This window comes from Electrophorus electricus, chromosome 11 (assembly GCF_013358815.1).
Source record: "Electrophorus electricus isolate fEleEle1 chromosome 11, fEleEle1.pri, whole genome shotgun sequence".
In the NCBI taxonomy this organism is placed as follows: domain Eukaryota; kingdom Metazoa; phylum Chordata; class Actinopteri; order Gymnotiformes; family Gymnotidae; genus Electrophorus; species Electrophorus electricus.
This window is the reverse complement of record NC_049545.1, coordinates 20,469,485-20,487,113: the sequence shown is the minus strand read 5'-3', so window position 1 is coordinate 20,487,113 and position 17,629 is coordinate 20,469,485. Positions and strand designations below refer to the sequence as shown.

General features: G+C 40.8%; 1 protein-coding gene across 3 annotated transcripts in view; it reads left to right on the top strand.

Annotated features, from left to right (window-relative positions):
- macrod2 (mono-ADP ribosylhydrolase 2) overlaps nucleotides 1-17,629 on the top strand; it is a 486,386-nt gene that overhangs the window by 9,882 nt on the left and 458,875 nt on the right. For all 3 annotated transcript variants that reach the window (XM_035531411.1, XM_035531409.1, XM_035531410.1), the window contains exon 3: nucleotides 1,569-1,670. In XM_035531411.1, the coding sequence (XP_035387304.1) occupies nucleotides 1,569-1,670 (102 nt within the window). The remainder of the gene's footprint in view (nucleotides 1-1,568; nucleotides 1,671-17,629) is intronic.

Here is a 17,629-nt window from a genome sequence, read left to right as displayed (position 1 = left end):
TTAAATTTACAGCATCTGCTAAATGCTGTAAATATGTTTACAGCTGTCGTACATTACTGGTTTAGGCTGACCAAAACAGAATTAATTAACTGATAATTAATAGCACAACATTATTTGGAGCTTGACTTGGGAATTGTACATTTATGTAATGACTCAATGGGTCACTGAGTTGTTACCCAAAGTCACTGATGTTTAAATATAAAGTTTTGTTTTTTGTTTCAAAACTTGCATTATAACAACTGTGTTGCTGTTTGCTTAATGCAGCTAACATGGAATTTGAGTGAGGGGAAAGGTTTATAGTTTTGGTAAACTGAGGCATAGCAAAGTACTAACCGATGATCATATATTAGTAATTACAGAACACATATTTTTGTCTGAATTTATTCTGCATTTGTGTCCTGCAGGTAATACCTCGTATGTACACTAGGTGGCGGTATTATGTCTGTTCTGAAAGCTGGTAGGAAGCGCCACAGGCAGAAATAAGCCTCACCTACCCTTTTATATCATACGCTATTTTTGTGTAATTTAGTGTAAAGGCGAACTTGGCAGACCGGGAACTTTAGCGGAGGATTATTATGAGATTGATCTCAGTAACTCCAGTGTGTTGTTTTTTTTCTCTATACAGTGTGTATACGTTAACCCTTACTGTTTGTGAGTTACATGCTTTAATCTATAAAGCTGAAAAGCCACAAGACCTGCAGTACTACAGTAGATAATGCGTCCCTTAATTAATTAATTAATTAATATTTTAGGGTCATGTATATCTTTTGGGCCTGTAATTTTGAAATTACAGTATCGTTTAGAGCTCTATTTAAGATGAACATTTATGATCAAAATAATCTATTTATGTGGTCACAAGGTGTGATTTTATTGGTCGTGCACACTGCCTTTCCACTATATATATTTTTTCCTTGGGGTTGATTTGTAAAAGATCCAAGGTGCCTTTATTGTTGATACAGCCGTACGATGAGACATCGTCTGTAGCAAGCCTGCGGTTGCGTTGAGTCAGAGTTGTAATACAGTCTCAGCAAGAACATAAACGCCAATACAAATGACCAAGTACAAGTGCTGAGGTGAAGGGTCGTGTGTGTGTGTGTGTGTGTGTGTGTGTGTGTGTGCTGCGGTAGTAGCAGTTGTAACTGTGGCAGTACTTGCAGCCATACAGGAAGGGTCGCAGAGTACATAGCTGTGTATACACAAGTGTTCTTGTTGGAATGATGTGAAATAAGGACTTGAATGTACAATCTCAACATTGTTGTCTGAAAGATAATCAAGGCTACAGGACCGGAGTAATTGGAGCTAGGGCGTCCTTCAGCAAATGGGCGGGTCCTTTACGTTAGGCCAAATGCTGTTAGCTCTGCTGTTCAGTGTCGCAACTCTTTAGACTACACTAGAACTTAAATAACCTCGCACATGGTGTTTCCGCGCTCTTTCCCCTGGCTTACTTGAAAATGCGCTGCACTTAAAACCACGTATTCCGCCATCAGAGGCTGGGCTTGGCAAGCTCATTACTGAGTCAAAATGAATAAAGCATATATGACAGGTGTGTTTTTTTCCCTTTTCCTCAGCACCGGAGGAAGAGGAGGAACACCCTATCTCGTTGTGCGACAAAGTCTCTCTGTACAAAGGTGACATCACCATCCTGGAGGTAGATGCCATTGTGAATGCTGGTAAGTGCTTGCATTTTAATCTTAATCAGAGCTTCCATTAAGCGTCTTGCTGCAACAGGCAGTGTTCCCCGTGGACCTGTGGCGGTGGAAATTGTTGTGCTTGGCTGCCCTCTAGTGTCCAAATGCGATGGTCTCTTTTTTTTTTTTTGGCTCCCACTGCAGATGCTTGGGTTACACATGTGGAGCTTATGTTAACTTGGCTGTGGGTAATTCTGCATTCAGGTGATGTTGGGAATTGGAGCAGCTCACTCAGGCTCACTGGCAGTTATTGACTGGTGAAGCGGAGTGTGTGTCTGTGTCTGTGTGTGTGTGTGTGTAATGAGTTGTTCCTTGACGTTCTCAGTGGAAATCTTGTACTGGCATTCCGGGCTCCCCCTTTATTTCCTTGTGCTTCCGAGTTAGATGCCATGCTGTAACTCTGGGTCTTGTGTGATTTTTGCTGGTGCTAGCACTTTTAATGTTTGAAATCCTACATTCTACAGCACACAAGGTGATTTTTATTTGTATTTTTTTCCCTGATGCGGACTCAAATTCGGCTGTAACAGGACTCCTCTGACTGCCAGGAATCAAACAAATAAAGTTTTCTGATGTACATGGATATTTTAAGAGAGAAGGATACATAAACTTACCATAAGTGAGTGTAGGCAGAACTGGTGCAATGAGAGTAATTCATCATCCTGATTGTTTGTTTACAAATTTTCCACTCTGATTGTTCACTGTCTCATGTTTTGGATGCAAAAACAATCTTTTTCAGAGCGAGAGAGCTTTTGACTTTTTTTGGACTGACCTTTGAGTATTTCTCCATCATGGATGTTTTTGTGCTATCTGGTAGGGTTGCATGAGGTCACAAAGAACAGCACAGATGCAAAATCGCTGTAGAAGAGTGACAGTTCCATTAGCATCGGAGACGACTTGAAGTCAATAACCGTTTTGTTTGTTTGTTTTTTTTCCCCTTCTAATTATTTTCACCTATAATTGTTTTACCATATGCTTTCTTAAATTACACACCTGGTTCCGGTTAAGATTTAATTTAAATCACAATCCTGGTTCTGGCGAAGATGAATTTAAACCAGAAGCCTGCCTCAGTAAAGATTAAGTGGAAGAAAGCGTTATTCTCTACGGTGGCTGTGTGGCTTTCAGACGCAGTTGTGCAGCCTGGGTTGATCCAGTGTCACGACGGCATGGATGCTGTCTGCCTCTGAACTGCCATCCAGGGCTTACAGCAGGTGCGTAGGTTTGACACATTCATTCAGTGAATGTCAGAAACCCGCACTGATTAGACGCTAAAGGTCCAAAACGTTCGCTGTCGATTTTTGAAATCACTGCTTGTTTTACACCACGCACCGAAAGAAACGCGTAGCAAAGATCTCAGTTTTTGATATGTTGTATAAGAAATTGCAAGCAGTATCAGATTTGCCCGAAATGTAATCAGTGTGCTGGTTTTCTCCTGTTTGACTGTCACGGACTCATAATAGACGCCATTTTAATCATATCAGCTCAGCGTTTTAATCACATCATTCCCATCAACAAATAGCACGCTGTGTCCTCTAGTCCCTCGCAACATTAAAGAGGACAATTTGAAAGTGGAGAAGGCACTCCAGTGATCGCTGGAGGATTGATACTGATTGCAGTTTCTGCAAATTGAGGTTTACTGCATGAAAAAGCTTTTGGCTGTTCTTTAAACCTGGCTACTCTCGAACTGCCTGGGTATCGAAGTGCTGTGTTAGGACTGTCGTCAACTTTGTAATTTTCGCATCAGACACCAGCCCGCTAACAGACTACAAATATGACGGAGCCAAGATGCACACTGTCAAACAAACAATGGATTGTGATTCAGGGATTAAGCCTGTATTTGTGGAGAGTACTCCCTATTCCACAGTGCGGTCACACATTTCCAAACATATGCACTCACCCATGGTCGAAATGTTACAGTTTTAACTGGCTCGGTGCCACACAAGGAAAACGTATTCTATCACATGGCATACAGCCTTTTAGCTGGATGGCAGCAAAATTGGTGGAAAAACTGAAAAGCAACATTAAATGAACTCTGACTATAAATGCGTTTGCTTTTCCTAGGGGTTTACGACATGGAAGGTACCTTTTCTAATCGGTTTGCATGTTTTAAAGTAGAATTTTCACTTTGGGACATTTCCGAGCCATTTCTGGATGCGTGAAAAATTGCAAGCGTTGTTATTTTTTTTGCTTTCATTTTTAAATCAGGAGCCGTGTCTTGTCCCTGGTAATGTCGCAGGCAAGGCCGCTCCGGTTAAAACAAGCTGCAAGTCTTCCTCGAGCAGGAGTGGGGGGAGCTCTATGGCAGAAAATAATACAAACGCCTGCAATTACTGCATGCCCAGACTCCACAACAATGTAATAATTAGCTTTAAAATGCCATTACCATTGTGTTAATGTGGGTACTTATCTCCGACTGCCTCGACGCGATGTCGGGGGCAGGCTGCAGAATCAGGAAGAGCTGGCCCAGGCGGGTTGAGTCAGGTGCCGCAGACCAACCCACATCCTTCCCTCCCAGCTTGCACTCAAGCAAGAGCGAATGTGTGTGCGCGTTCTCAGTCTCATTTTGTGGTGGAAAATATAAGCGAAATCTAACCTTTACATATATAATGCTATATTTTCTTTTCTTTTGTTGACGATAAGAAACAATGTACAATTAGGGAATTCGTAAGTTACAATAAAAGTATGACATTTTATTTATGTAGTAAAAAAAAAAAAAAAAAGTTTAAGTGAGCAGATTGAAACGGATTATTACGATAGCAAATGTAAAAGCAATACCAATAATTATGACACACAAATACAAAGAGAGAAGTCATGGAACTAAATAAAGACCAGTTTAGTGCAGTATGTTCTCTGCAGTGCGGAGATGGTACAGACTGGCCCGCATGTCCATTGTGTGACGGCGTGGAGCCTTCCCAGTGTGGGGATTCCCCAGACACTCCGCTCTTCCTCACCTGAGCAGCACTGAAATGGAACGATACTTTGATCACATCTCTGGTTTTCTCTTGTGCTTTAACTGAATTTTGGGAATACTTGTGCATAATGGGTCTTGATGAGAGTGGCGGGTTTTTTATGTAGAGTCGGTCGTCTTGTTCCTTCTATTAAGGTGCAATGATGAGCACCAGTGACCCTTAAAGTCTGGAGTTTTCACATTATACTGTAACAGCTCTGGGGAAAAAAACCTGTTTACTGGAGTGAAAAAAACGACTTATTCATTCATACATTTATTCACTTGCATTTTTCATAGCGATCCTCTGTTTTGGTTCCATTGTGGATGCTTGTAATGAGAGGTAACTATTTTGTTCCTAGAGCTTCTGGTGGTGATATCGCCCTTAAAATAAGGCAGTGTTTTGGACTGCATATTGATGTGCAATACCTCTTACTCTCCAATGCCCTCTTTGACACATCTCTTTCTATGCCTGTGTGTGTGTGTGTGTGTGTGTGTGTGTGCGCGCACTAATCCATTGCTGGCCTTTCTCCCCTTCTTTAACATTCCTCTCAGCAGATGTCCACAGCAGTTCCTCACACTGAGCGATGGGCACAGGCATCACGCAAGCTTCTGATGGAGGTTATTTTCTCTCTGGTTGCTCTTATTTGGCCCTCTCAGCTCACCCCGGTAGAAGGGCCGAGTCCTTTGCCTGGGTTGGGCTCAATAAAGAACAGCCAGCGAGGGAAAACTCCCAAGCATCTCCCCCAGTTCCTTTTGAGATTTTCTAGCTCTGTCCAGCTATTTCACTGATTGCTAAGCTACTAAAGAATTGTCATCTGATAGATTTATTTCCCTTTTCACCTCTTTTTTTTTTTTTGTAGAGTGTGGGGTTGAGGTATGTACTGGAGAGGGGTGGGTACCAGGGCAGGGGGGGAGGAGGAGTGGGTTCAGGGGGTACGGGGAGAGAGGTGGGGTACAGAATGGTTTATTTTAAGGAAAATACATTGGCAGCTGTTTCACAGATTTGATTCGCTGAAGTCCTTTAAACAATATTAATTTGCTTTATTTTTCTTTCTGCTTTCCTCTCTCGTTCACTTGCTCTTTGTGTCTGTAGGGATTTGGGGATAATCCTTGTTGTTCTGTCTGTTCTTAGGAAGCTTGAAGCACCTCATTTTGTGCTGCATCCATTCTTACAAATGTGTCTCTCAGACAGCCTCAAGAGAAAGAACAGGCCGTAAGAACTGCGGGAGTGCAGTGAGACTCAATTATCATCATGATTATTCTTGTAATTATGAAGAGAGGGTTTTGTACAGGCTGTTGTGTTGTAAATCTTTGCTTCTGTTTTCCATATATATATATATATATATATATATATATATATATATATATATATATATATATATATATATATATATATATATATATATATATATATATATATATATAATGTATGTATTTTTTTGGGGCTCTACTTAAATCATCCCATGGAACTATACCGATTGGTGCAGAAATATTAATACAGTCAAAATGAAAACAGTAACAACCCTTGCTACACACACACACACACAGTATACAGTTTGTTTAGTGCAGGAATAATAATACAATAAAAATTAAGGCAGTAGCAACCCTGTCCCCCCCCCCCCCCCACAGACACAGACACACACACACACACACACACACACAGACAGGCACAGAGGGAATGAGAGATGCGGAGCTTTAAAGGATTTTCTTGATGCACAGTCTGAGAAGAACCCTTCTACAGATATTCTCTTAAGACTGTCAGAACTGGTGTTTACTCTAAACTGATTCACCTTAGACTCCAAACATGACTCACAAATAAGAGGAGTTGGTATGGGTACTAAAACCGGGCCATCCAATGCAAACCTTTTTGTAGGATTTGTCGCAATACATTTTTGAACAGTATGCTGGGCCTGTACTCTCTAGTCTTTCCCAAAATACACGGATGGCATTTCTGGTCCTGCTACATGCACGTTTGAAGAGCTGTGACTGTTTATTTCTTCATTCTTCACATTCCACCCATCTCTGGAATGTACATGGAATATTAGTACATCCTACCATGAAGATGACCCTTTTGGATGTTTCAGCGAAGCCTGGAAGTTGTGTTTTAATTACTACCATCTATTATAAACCTAAGGTTCTCATTCCTATTTGAAATGCAACTCCTCACATTCCAAGGTGTGCAAAACCTACATCCCTTACTCACAGCTATTAAACACTTCAGCACATTCGTAGTGAGAATGAAGACTACCTCCGGAAAAGTATGGAAATCTATGAATATTTTCATAACTGTAGAATTCATTACTGGTGAGCGTATGGATGCATTGACCTATGAAAAGTGTATTGTTAAGACAACAAGAATTCCTTTTGATGCTCACCTATCCTACCAACAAAACGGCGACTAATGCACTTAAACACTTCCGAATCATCAAGGATGATGCAGAGACCGCATCCCCTTTTAAGAATCCTCCACTAATCTCCTACAGACGAGACAAAAAAACATCAAAGATGCTCGTCAAGAGAGATAAAAGACCGTTCAGTTAATAACTGTGGTATTGTAGTCTGCAACCGCTCATGTAGATGTGCTACATCTTGCATGTAAATTTATTAACGCAGCCACTAAAATAACTAGCATGAAAGGGATCGATTGTCATCAGCCTCATGCATTACTCCAGGAGTGGTCTGCTGTATTATTTGCAAGAGATATAATCAGCTTTATTTTGGAGAAACCAAGAGAAGGCTTGCTGATTGTTTTGCCGACCATCTTTGAAATTAAGGATCTGTCGTTTCCAGCATCAAGGCATTTTAATACTAATAGCCACTGCCTTAATGACATATCTGTTTGCATTTCGCATTGTTGCTATGGCAGCAATGAAGTTAGAAAACGCAAAGAAGAAAAACTGATCTACACTTGTGGAACTTGAGAACCCCTCGAAATGAATGTAATGTTTTAAACATGTACTTTTTCTAGTATAAACTAGATCTGCCTCCCAGAACTTCAGAAGCCCTTCGCTTGCAGAACTGATGAAGGACCTCTGTCTGAAACATCCCGCTTCTCTGGGAACCTTCTGCACTTCACTGCAAATGTTTATGACTGTAATTACATAACTAAATTATATAATATGTTGTCAAACACTCTGTAAAGGGAACTGAGACCAGTTCCACCCTAGCCTACTCCGGTTGACCAAGTAGAGTCTGGTCACCACTAAGCAATTCCAGACTTAACTGGCCTCATACACTTATCTTGTGTTGCCTGTTTTACCCATCTACATAGGATGTGTATTATAAAGGGTTTTTATATTAGTTATGGAGGTGGGTTGCTGGATTTGTGTTTTCACCACTTTTGAAATGACTTGGCCCTTTTAGTTTTACACTAATAATGTATAATTAAAAGGTTTGCTTGTTACCACAACCACAGTGTGCACTGAAGAGGCAGACTTGCATCAAAATAATTGGTTTGTGAACAAATTAATTTGTTCTTTACTTAAAAACACATTTTCTTTTGTGTGTGGCAATGACCTCACAAGAGCTCTTACTCAAGAGGGAGAAGCAAGAGACAAAAAGGTGAAAAGCAGGTCGGGTTTCAGAACATGAGACAGGAGTGTGCGGACCACGGTTCAGGCCACAGTGCTGTATGATGAGAGCAGCACCCCACCATGCTGATGCCTGCCCTGCTACTTTAATCATTTAGAGGAAGACGCATTCCTGTTCAAAACTCTAAACTACAACCTTTTCCATAATAATGAAAGTGGTTTTCTAATGCTGAAATATACCAGCGGCTGCTGGTGGTGGGGGGTTTGCAGTTCTATCACTTGCACTTACTACTAACAGTAAGCGTAGCATACCAATTTTTGGCAGTTTTGGGAATTGAACACAGAGTAGAAAGAATGTGGTCAGATCTGTGCAACAGCAGGGATTCATTCAGGTGTCCCTTTTCTCGTTTACACATCCTCCTTTTAATGTCTCACTCAAATTCCCCACCAGAACAAGCTTTTAACTTTTGCCACTTCAACTTTTTAGGATCATTTAGTTAGGCACTGTACCTGGATGCATTGCAAGAAAGTATATGTACTCGCTCATGTCAAGACTTTCCTGTTATAGCTATGTACAAGTGTACAGTGAAACGAAACAATGATCCTGCAAGCCCATGACTCGTCACCAAAACACAAGTGCAAAAAATCCAAAATACAGGACAAAAGGGTGTAGCAACAGACTGTGAATGCTGAACAAGAACGGTAAAGTGAGAGGAGTTGCATATCACTACTGCAAGATATTTGGGGGTGTTGTAATCAACATGACGTGTTCAGCAACACCAAAAGAGTTGTAGGTGAAACGGAAACGCATGCATTGCTTTTGTTCAGGTGAGAATCCCACTGTAGGTCTTGATGCTCGTATGCCATTAATGGGATATGTACTGCAGAGCCTTACCATTATCTGTACCACCCACGTGGTAACGTTAGTAAGATGGTAAAGTGGTCTCATTGCAGTTCAGTTAACTCCGGAACCGGCATTTTATTAAAGGCACTTGCTTCGTATAACCTTATTTGCTCAGGTCTTTCCAATTTTGTGGCATTTTATGACGATGAAGAATAACATCAAACTTGCAGGATTTTTCTCCAGGTCTTTACTGTAAACAATTTGCTTATCAATAGCTGCACACTTGTCAGCAACAGGATGCCATTTAACAGGCTCACTTTGTTAGCTGATTTTCAGGTTTCATGAGGGTTGTTCTTTACAGTGGTGCAACATCTAGAAAATGTGCAGTCTCGCAACGTCATCTGTAGGTGCTCCATTTTAAAACCATACATGGTACCTTTTCCGGACTGATGGTTTTACCCCATGAGAAACAGGTGGCTTGAAATTAAATGGCAGTGGTAATTAATTCTGGGCAGCTTCTCCACACATGCTGAGAGAGTTTAGGCTCTAAGCATGTAGAATAGGGTTTTAAATCATTCTCCTGATGGCCAATTATTTTTTCATGGAAATAAATTTCTTGTCAGTCGCACTAATTGAAATAGCAAGTGACACCACAGCCGTTCTAGCCATGGAAATTTTAATTGCTCTTGCTTGCTTGCTTTAATACAAGGTTGCCACCGTGTAAATGTAAACAAAAAGGTGGAAAACACTTCCTACTGTGTGTATGTATGTATGTGTGTGTGTGTGGGGGGGGGGGCTAGTTTTGAATAAGAGCTTTTCCGAGCTTCTCATAAGTTAGAATATGGCACTCCAAACATGAAAGGAAGTACAGCTTCAGCGTAGATATTGGCTTTTGTGGATGTACCCCACTCAGTGTCAGGTCCTTGGACAACCTCTGGAGAAGGAGCGCTTCCTCCCCGCACTGCCTCACAATCAGAGTCGAGCAGCTGGATGCTGTAATGGTGACTAATGCACCCTCCACATTTCAATGTAGCTTAATGGAAAACACTTAGCCTACTGATCTTTAACTGATGATGGGCTGGAGTGCTTTTATAATTGTCACTGGAGGAAAAAAAGAAAAAAACATTTTAAAGGACTCTCCCCTTTGACAGAATATGTGCTGGTATTGGTACTGGGTCTTTATTAAGATATGAGTGACTGACTAAACCATTGATTGGTGACGCTTACCTATATACAAACCTTAGTGTCCCATATTAACCAAGCTATAAAGGGAGTTTATAGTCACAAGACATTTGGAATAAAAGTGGCGTGTTTTCACATGCTCATTGACACTAAGATGAGGAGAAGGATGTGATTAACACTACTACACAACCTTGGGCAGAGGTTTACAATTTGTCAGAGATGTTTTTCGATACGACATCCAGCACATACTGTATGTGATGGAGAGGCCTAGTGCTTAGTTTGTGAAAAATGGTGGCTTGGGTCTGATATGCAGATGTCTTCCTCTTCGCTTCTATTCTTTTAATCAGTTTTCTTCTGTAAAAATTACAGAGAGGGTTTTCTTTCTTTCTAACCTAAGCTGTTGTCTAAAGACTCATAAATCTGAAGAATGCGAGGTTATGTCATTTTGTGCCGCTAATGGTTTAGGAAGTGGATAGTTGTGAGCGCTGCCCAGGTTTTTGGTCTGTATGTATGCATGAAGAAACACAAGGGTGCGGGAGACATTAGGGGGTGTGTAATGTCACTTATGGATCAAAAACACACCAAAACCGACAACACTTCAAAAGAGGGAGGAGAAAAAACACCACATGCTGCCTGTCCTATGACTCTGATCCCTTTTTTCCAAATTGCTGCTTGTACTTTCAGAGACATTTACTGAATCTCTGTGTAATTATGCTAAGGCAGAGGGCATAGTCAAGAAAGAAAGAAAGAAAGAAAGAAAGAAAGAAAGAAAGAAAGAAAGTGTAAACCCAGGCATACATGTTCATTTCTCTGTTTTTGCTTGGCATCGATTCATTCGGAAATATTTAATCAATCAAAAGCCATTCACAGAACAGTCAGAATTCCCAATACCTATGGTCATCTAAGATGGTGGGTGTGCACAAAATAAGAGCTATAATGTCAAGTGAATTAAGTAACTAAGTATATTAAGGATGGTTGTCCTGTTTCTTTAATCCAAAAGACTTGACACAGAAGGGGAACAGTTCTGCCTTTTTGTGGGGTGCTGTAGTGCTGATTGTGATCGTTGCGTGATTTGATTCTTACTTCATGAAATGAAAATCAATGGTGTCAGCTCCTGAGATGCTGGTGCTCCTGATGACCAATGAAACGACAAGTGCGCGCACGCCCAAATGCCCTCTTCAAAACCATGGCTAAGCCTGTCGGCTTAACGGGACTTGTTCAGTGTCATGACAACTGTTCCAGAGCCTCGGGGAACAGTTCACAATGCAACTTGTACGTGATTCATTTTTCTATATCAGCAATTTGAGTTTCCAGTCGCCGAGGTAGAATGGAGGAAAAATGACCTCCATTATAAAATGTCCTCTCACTTACACACCATCCCGTTCCCACCTTGACCTTGGTGCTGACAAATATAATACCTTAGGCTCAAATGTCCACATTTTGAACTTTTCAGATCTCTTGCAGCACACTGAATAGGAAAAAGTAAAAACCTATTATTTCATCTTTTCCAAGAGTTGGCATAAGTGCTGAAATGAAAACATGATCTTTCATTTATTGCAGTGGTGTTCAACTCCTGTCTTGAAGGGCCAGACACCAGCACAGAGCCAGCACAGTGTGGTGATTTCCCTACTAAGTCTGATGTATTTGACCAGAAATTACATAAATTGGCTCCGATTTTTACATTTGGACTGGGTCTTTAAATCAAGTTTGTTTTTAAATTGTAATTTGAATTGAAACACATTCCCAAAAGAAATACAATTAAGATATTCTAAACAGAATAGAATGTAATCTGCCACAGGGAACACAATTAAATTCTATTCCAAATTTTTCCCAACTTCAGTCTGAATGCCAATCCCAACCCACCAGCTAGCTGGCTATCCCATGTCCTATAACAGCTACCCATCAGGGAGGGTTCAGTCAAGCATGTGTGTCCTCCAAGATGGGTGAAGCCAAGCACCACACCTTTACAAGCTGCTGTCCATGCCACAACACAGGCCAGCTGAACACACTCGCAGGGAATTGCTAACTGGCCTTGTCAGCAAGTGCAAGCTGTCAGACATCTGTGATTGGCTAACGTCACTTTGGGCTCGAAGTGCGGGAAAGGACCAGTGGAGGTAATCACGTTGTTGGCCAGTTGGTGGGTCTATCAGCTGGTATCTACAGTCATGTTATTGGCCTCTTGGTGGGTCTATCAGCTGGTATCTGCAAACCATTAAGTAATACAATTGTAATTTTTGTGGTGAATAAAAGATCTGTGTAGATATTACTGCATGTTCGTAGCATGGACCTATATTTTTAATATAATGATTTATAAATTTGAATCATTTGAGTTTCTTAATTTGCTTTAAGCTTCAATTTGCAATAAGCTTTGAGTTTCCTAATTTGGACATATAAGGAATGTCTTATGTATCAAAAAGGGGAATTAATCTGCTTACAGCCTCAATGTGTTTTTGTCTGAGCGGCTCTGATTTTGATTTTTGATGCCGTGCGATTGCCTACTTTTTACATCAGCCTTTTGTCTTTGACAGTTTGCTGGCGCTAAGGCATTTACCAATTAATAAATGGGCCTGTAGGCTAGGATTGACTCCTTTTGTTCAACAGCTGGGCCTTTCATCTAGACGGTAGTTATGGATCCTCCGCTTGTTCATCAACAGAATACTGTTGTTAGTACTGGAGTTGATACTGGTTTCTCTGAGCCTCAAGAATGGGCCCGCCGTTCCACTGGTTTGAGAACCCAACAGTTGCGCATCTGGAAGTGGGTGTTCTCCAATCCGGAAACCAAAATCAGAAGGAATCATATAAACCACCTGGTGGGACATGCTACTTTAGCAAATTTGGCTTCTTTCTTTGATTGGCATATCGACTCATCGGTTGTGCTGAAAAAGCTGAAAGGTTCTGGATGGCTAATTGCTGCTGTTCTTGCTGCAGTTATCATGGTTTAGGTTGTAATTGGCGGAAACGTGGGTAAACGACTTTTACGTGGTGACACCAGGGCTCTGCCCATTGCCTGCCTCCCCTTCTCCACCCTCCATTGATGCAGACTGTGATGCATCGGTTCAAGCGGTGCTACTAGGTGATGGCATAAGGCTTCAAACCCACACAGAGGGGGTTGGTTGTGGCAAAAAGCATGGCTCACTTGTTCTGAAGCAGAATAGCATTGTCTCACTCTGATTTCATTAGGCCTTAAGAGGAGAGCGGAGAATGAGCAGTTACAAAGCAGAATAACGTAGAACACCCTAGGTAGTGAAGTTTACCTAGTGGTGATGGACGTTTCAGATGTACTGCTGCAGTCTTTTGCTGTTAAGATTGGATCGGTCAGAAAATTGGTCAGGGCAAAAGAAGGAAGAGTACCCTGGATATTATGAGAAACGCATGCCAGCACTCCAGAAAGCAAAACCTGGAAATGTGTTTTGGTCAACCCACTTCAGGCACTGATTACACTAAAGTCAAATGTGTTATCGGGTCAAATGTATTATCGGGTCATCTTTGAAGCACAGTAGGCTACACAATCACAGCCAGCAGGTTCAGGACAACAAATTGGCAGTGAAATTTAAATGCAGAGAGATGTTGATGGAGACATACCAGAGCCTGCAGACTGCAAGGTGAAGTGATTTCATGAAGTCTCCAAACAGATAGAATCCCAACCTATACTCATCTGACTTCTAAACTTGCAGAGTAGTGGTATTAGAAGAGAAATGTGGTCTGCAAAGTTTGTTTTTGAGAATGTCACTGAAAATAAAACCTAAAGTTTGGTCTTTGCTGTCCTTGGGGAGAGCATATGGCATTAAACATTTTTGGTCTGCTATATGTCCGTGGAAATTTAAAACCATTTTAGAGGGGAGGTTGTATACTTCCAACATGCCTTTTATAGGTTGAATTTTGGTTGGAAAAATATTTTTAGCCTCATCTGAGCAATAATTCTTTAATTCTTTTTTTATTTATTTATTTTTTTAGAAGGTTCTGGCAAGAAAAAATGCATTATGATTCACATTCTAAGTCAGCATAGAAGTTCTCTGGCCACTTTTACTAGAAACACCTATGGTCACATGGCATTTTATCATCTGTTGTCACAGACAAATCCAGCATTAGCCAGTGTCCCAGCGTAGAGTAGCTGAACCGAGGTGGGAACATGTTGGAGGCCGGACCATCTCTGCTGTGCACGGATGGCTTGTACCAGCACGAAACCCAACACCATGCCTGTGCCATGTCTGCGTCTCTGCTGTGTTGATAAACAGCAAAATAACGTCTCGTCAACAGTGCTTCTGTTGAACAGGGTGCAAGGTAGATACAAAATTTGGTCAACGGGTGTCAACAATGTGTAAGAGTATACCTGTAAAGTGTAAGGTGAATGTAGCTAATTGAGTGTGTAATCAAAGTAAGTGTGAGGTTAAAGTGTAAGTCATACCACCAACCATTTCAGGCATGGAAACGCCTTGTGACTGGTTTGCCAGGGTGGTTAACTGCATCCTGACATTGGCTTGACATGCCGTCATTTGCCAGTCACATTTCCTGATGCTGATGAGTAATGTAGGTCTACACCATGGTGACAAATTACATGCATTTGTACATTTGATAGAAAAGCTGTAAATTGAACTGCCTAGGAGTCATGCTGACATTACATGTTCAGGGTTTAAAAATACATCACCGTACTGTAATGCATCGACCTGAAGGTGGTGTGATTCACGTGCCTAGATTTTTGGAGTGTTAGAAATATTATTATTTATTATTATTATTATTATTATTATTATTATTATATTCTGTAAAGTATGGGCTCATGTATTGACTAAAATACAATTCTTAGGCTATTTTTAAACAGCCTGGTGTACTAGTTGATCTTAGGACAGGTACTGAGATTTGCGTTCAGGTTAAGGCTTGTGTGTGTTTTGTTCAGGTTAAGGCTGGTATTTTTGTTTTCTTATGGCTTGATTGAATTAAATGAAATATCTCTATCTTATTTGAATTCTTTTTAGTTAGATCAAAAAAAATCTCAGATTCAATCTTCAAGATGTGGATGGTCTTGGGAGAAATTCCTTAATATTCCAATAGCTTATACTTTTGGTTCAAAATATTGCCCTAGGTCAATACTGAACATGAAAGAAGAGCAAAACTGAATATTAGCCAGTGAAGAATTTCATTTTGGAGAAAAAAATTCTCAATGTGAAATGCATCGCCATTATTCATCATTTGAAACTGTCATGTCACCTAAAAAAATGTTTTAAAAAAATTGAAAATTCTAGTTTCTTCTAAACTGAACAAGTGCGTTCTGTATTTGCTTAAAGCAAAGCTTATTGGTTGAGAGCAAGTGCAGCGTGAAACCTGCACAGAACTCATGCTGCAGGTCTAACCCTGCACAGCTAACCCTCCACAGCTAACATCACAGGGCAAACCCTGCAGAACTCATGCCGCAGGTTCTAGCCCTCCACAGCTAACATCACAGGACGAACCCTGCAGAACTCATGCCGCAGGTTCTAACCCTCCACAGCTAACATCACAGGGCGAACCCTGAAGAACTCATGCAGCAGGTTCTAGCCCTCCACAGCTAACATTATTGGGCGTACCCTGCAGAATGCATGCTGCAGATCTAACCCTGCACAGATCATGCCACAGAGCAAACACAGCAGAGCTAACCCTATAAAGCTAACCCTGTAGGGTTAGCACATGTGTGTTTTAAAAATGTTATTTGCTATTGATCCATTAAAATCTTAATACAATGCAACTTAGTTTATTTGTATCATGTAGTACACCCTATTTGACCAATTTTAGTTTTATTACATTTTGTTCCTGAAATCCACCCTAAATCCACCCTTCTGATGGGATCAGGATAATAAAGATTTTTTGATAAAAGGTATAACAATTCTACTAAAAGAGTTTGAACAACACATACTGAAGGTTTGCTCCAGATTATAACCAAGACTGGATTACGTTATCTAATCCGATTTCAGAATCCTTTTTTTCTTAGAACCACCCATTTTTAAGATTTGATTAAATCTGTTCGACAAAGTCCGATTAATTCTGAACAAAACGACCCTGGTTTGTGGATAAAAATATCCACATCTATCCAGTCTGCTGTTCTAAATGGAAACGGTAGCACATCATTTCTGGTAGGGAAAATATGAAATACATTAGGTTTTAAAATGTTATATTATCCTTTTTTTTTTTTGCAGTTATACTTGCGTCAGAGGAGAATGACTGTAGGCGATATCTAGAAGAAAAAACATTTGTAGAAAGTGATTTTGTAATGGTTTAATTTACTGCAGGTGGTTGATAACTCTCCACCCAAGAGTTCTATAAAATTTGACTGCACTCCATTCTGTACAATGACATCCTTTCTGTGGGCTCCAACCGTTTTAAGAAGGAGGATGTAGCGGAAAAGCATAATGGGCGCTAATGTCTGAAATGGATGTGTGAGCGCAAAAAAAAAAAAAGCAAAACAAAACAAAAAAAAACTGAGTCACATTTAAGTCCTGAAAACGCAGCTCTCCATGTGGGCCTGCGTGCCTGTACGTGTGTCCGTGCGTGTGCTTCTCTGCACTTTTCTGTATACGTCGAGTAGGTATGCTTCATTAGCTGGACCTTGACCTGTTTCACGTACTCGGATAATATTTGACTGCAAAAGCTTATCATCTTCACAGCCGTCACGCTTCCAGAAACCTCTTTCGTGAACGACCCGTTTTTTTGTTGTTTTTTTTTTTAAAACAACGACAAAAAATAGTGCAAGTGATGTCGTCTACATATTTTGAGTACCGAATATATAAATATAGCTTAGTTGATGAGGTATTCATTCATAAACATTTGCATAAGCAGTATTTACAGATGCCCTTTGGTCAAAACCAGCTTACTCATGAAAGAGGGCATTAAATGTTAAGACAGTGCAGTGTACAGGAACCCTGCTGCAGTCAGTACGATGACTTCAGAACACAGTAATGGTACCAGCAGTCGTGGATTACGACTTAGAATCGAGTGAGTGGCGGCCTGTTGTGCGCAGTCACAGACCAGGTGTTCCTGGGTGATCAGTTGGTGAACATGCGTCACTTCTGAAACGAAGCGCTGCCTAAGGCGGGCCTTGTCTCGCAACCGCTCGACACACGGTCAGTGCTGCAGTTACTCAGTTCTAACTAAAGGGGGCAGTGTGCATCCATGACTACACCAGCCAACTTCCATTCTGAGGCAACAAAGCAAGCCCAGCCTTTGCTGCAAGCTGTTAGGTACATCGAATTTGTTGCTATTATTGTTTTCTTTTTGTTTGTTTATTTTTAAAGAATATATGTTCATTGTTTGCTTTTTTTTGTGTTTGTTTGTTATTTTGATGGCTATTGGAATGTCCTAGGATGAAGTGGGTTGTATTACGTGTATCCCATCTGGTTCTAGTCTGGTACGAGACCACGAGACTGTAAGGGGCATTTAGCTGGGCTTCAGTAGAGCCTGGATATAGCTGCACTCG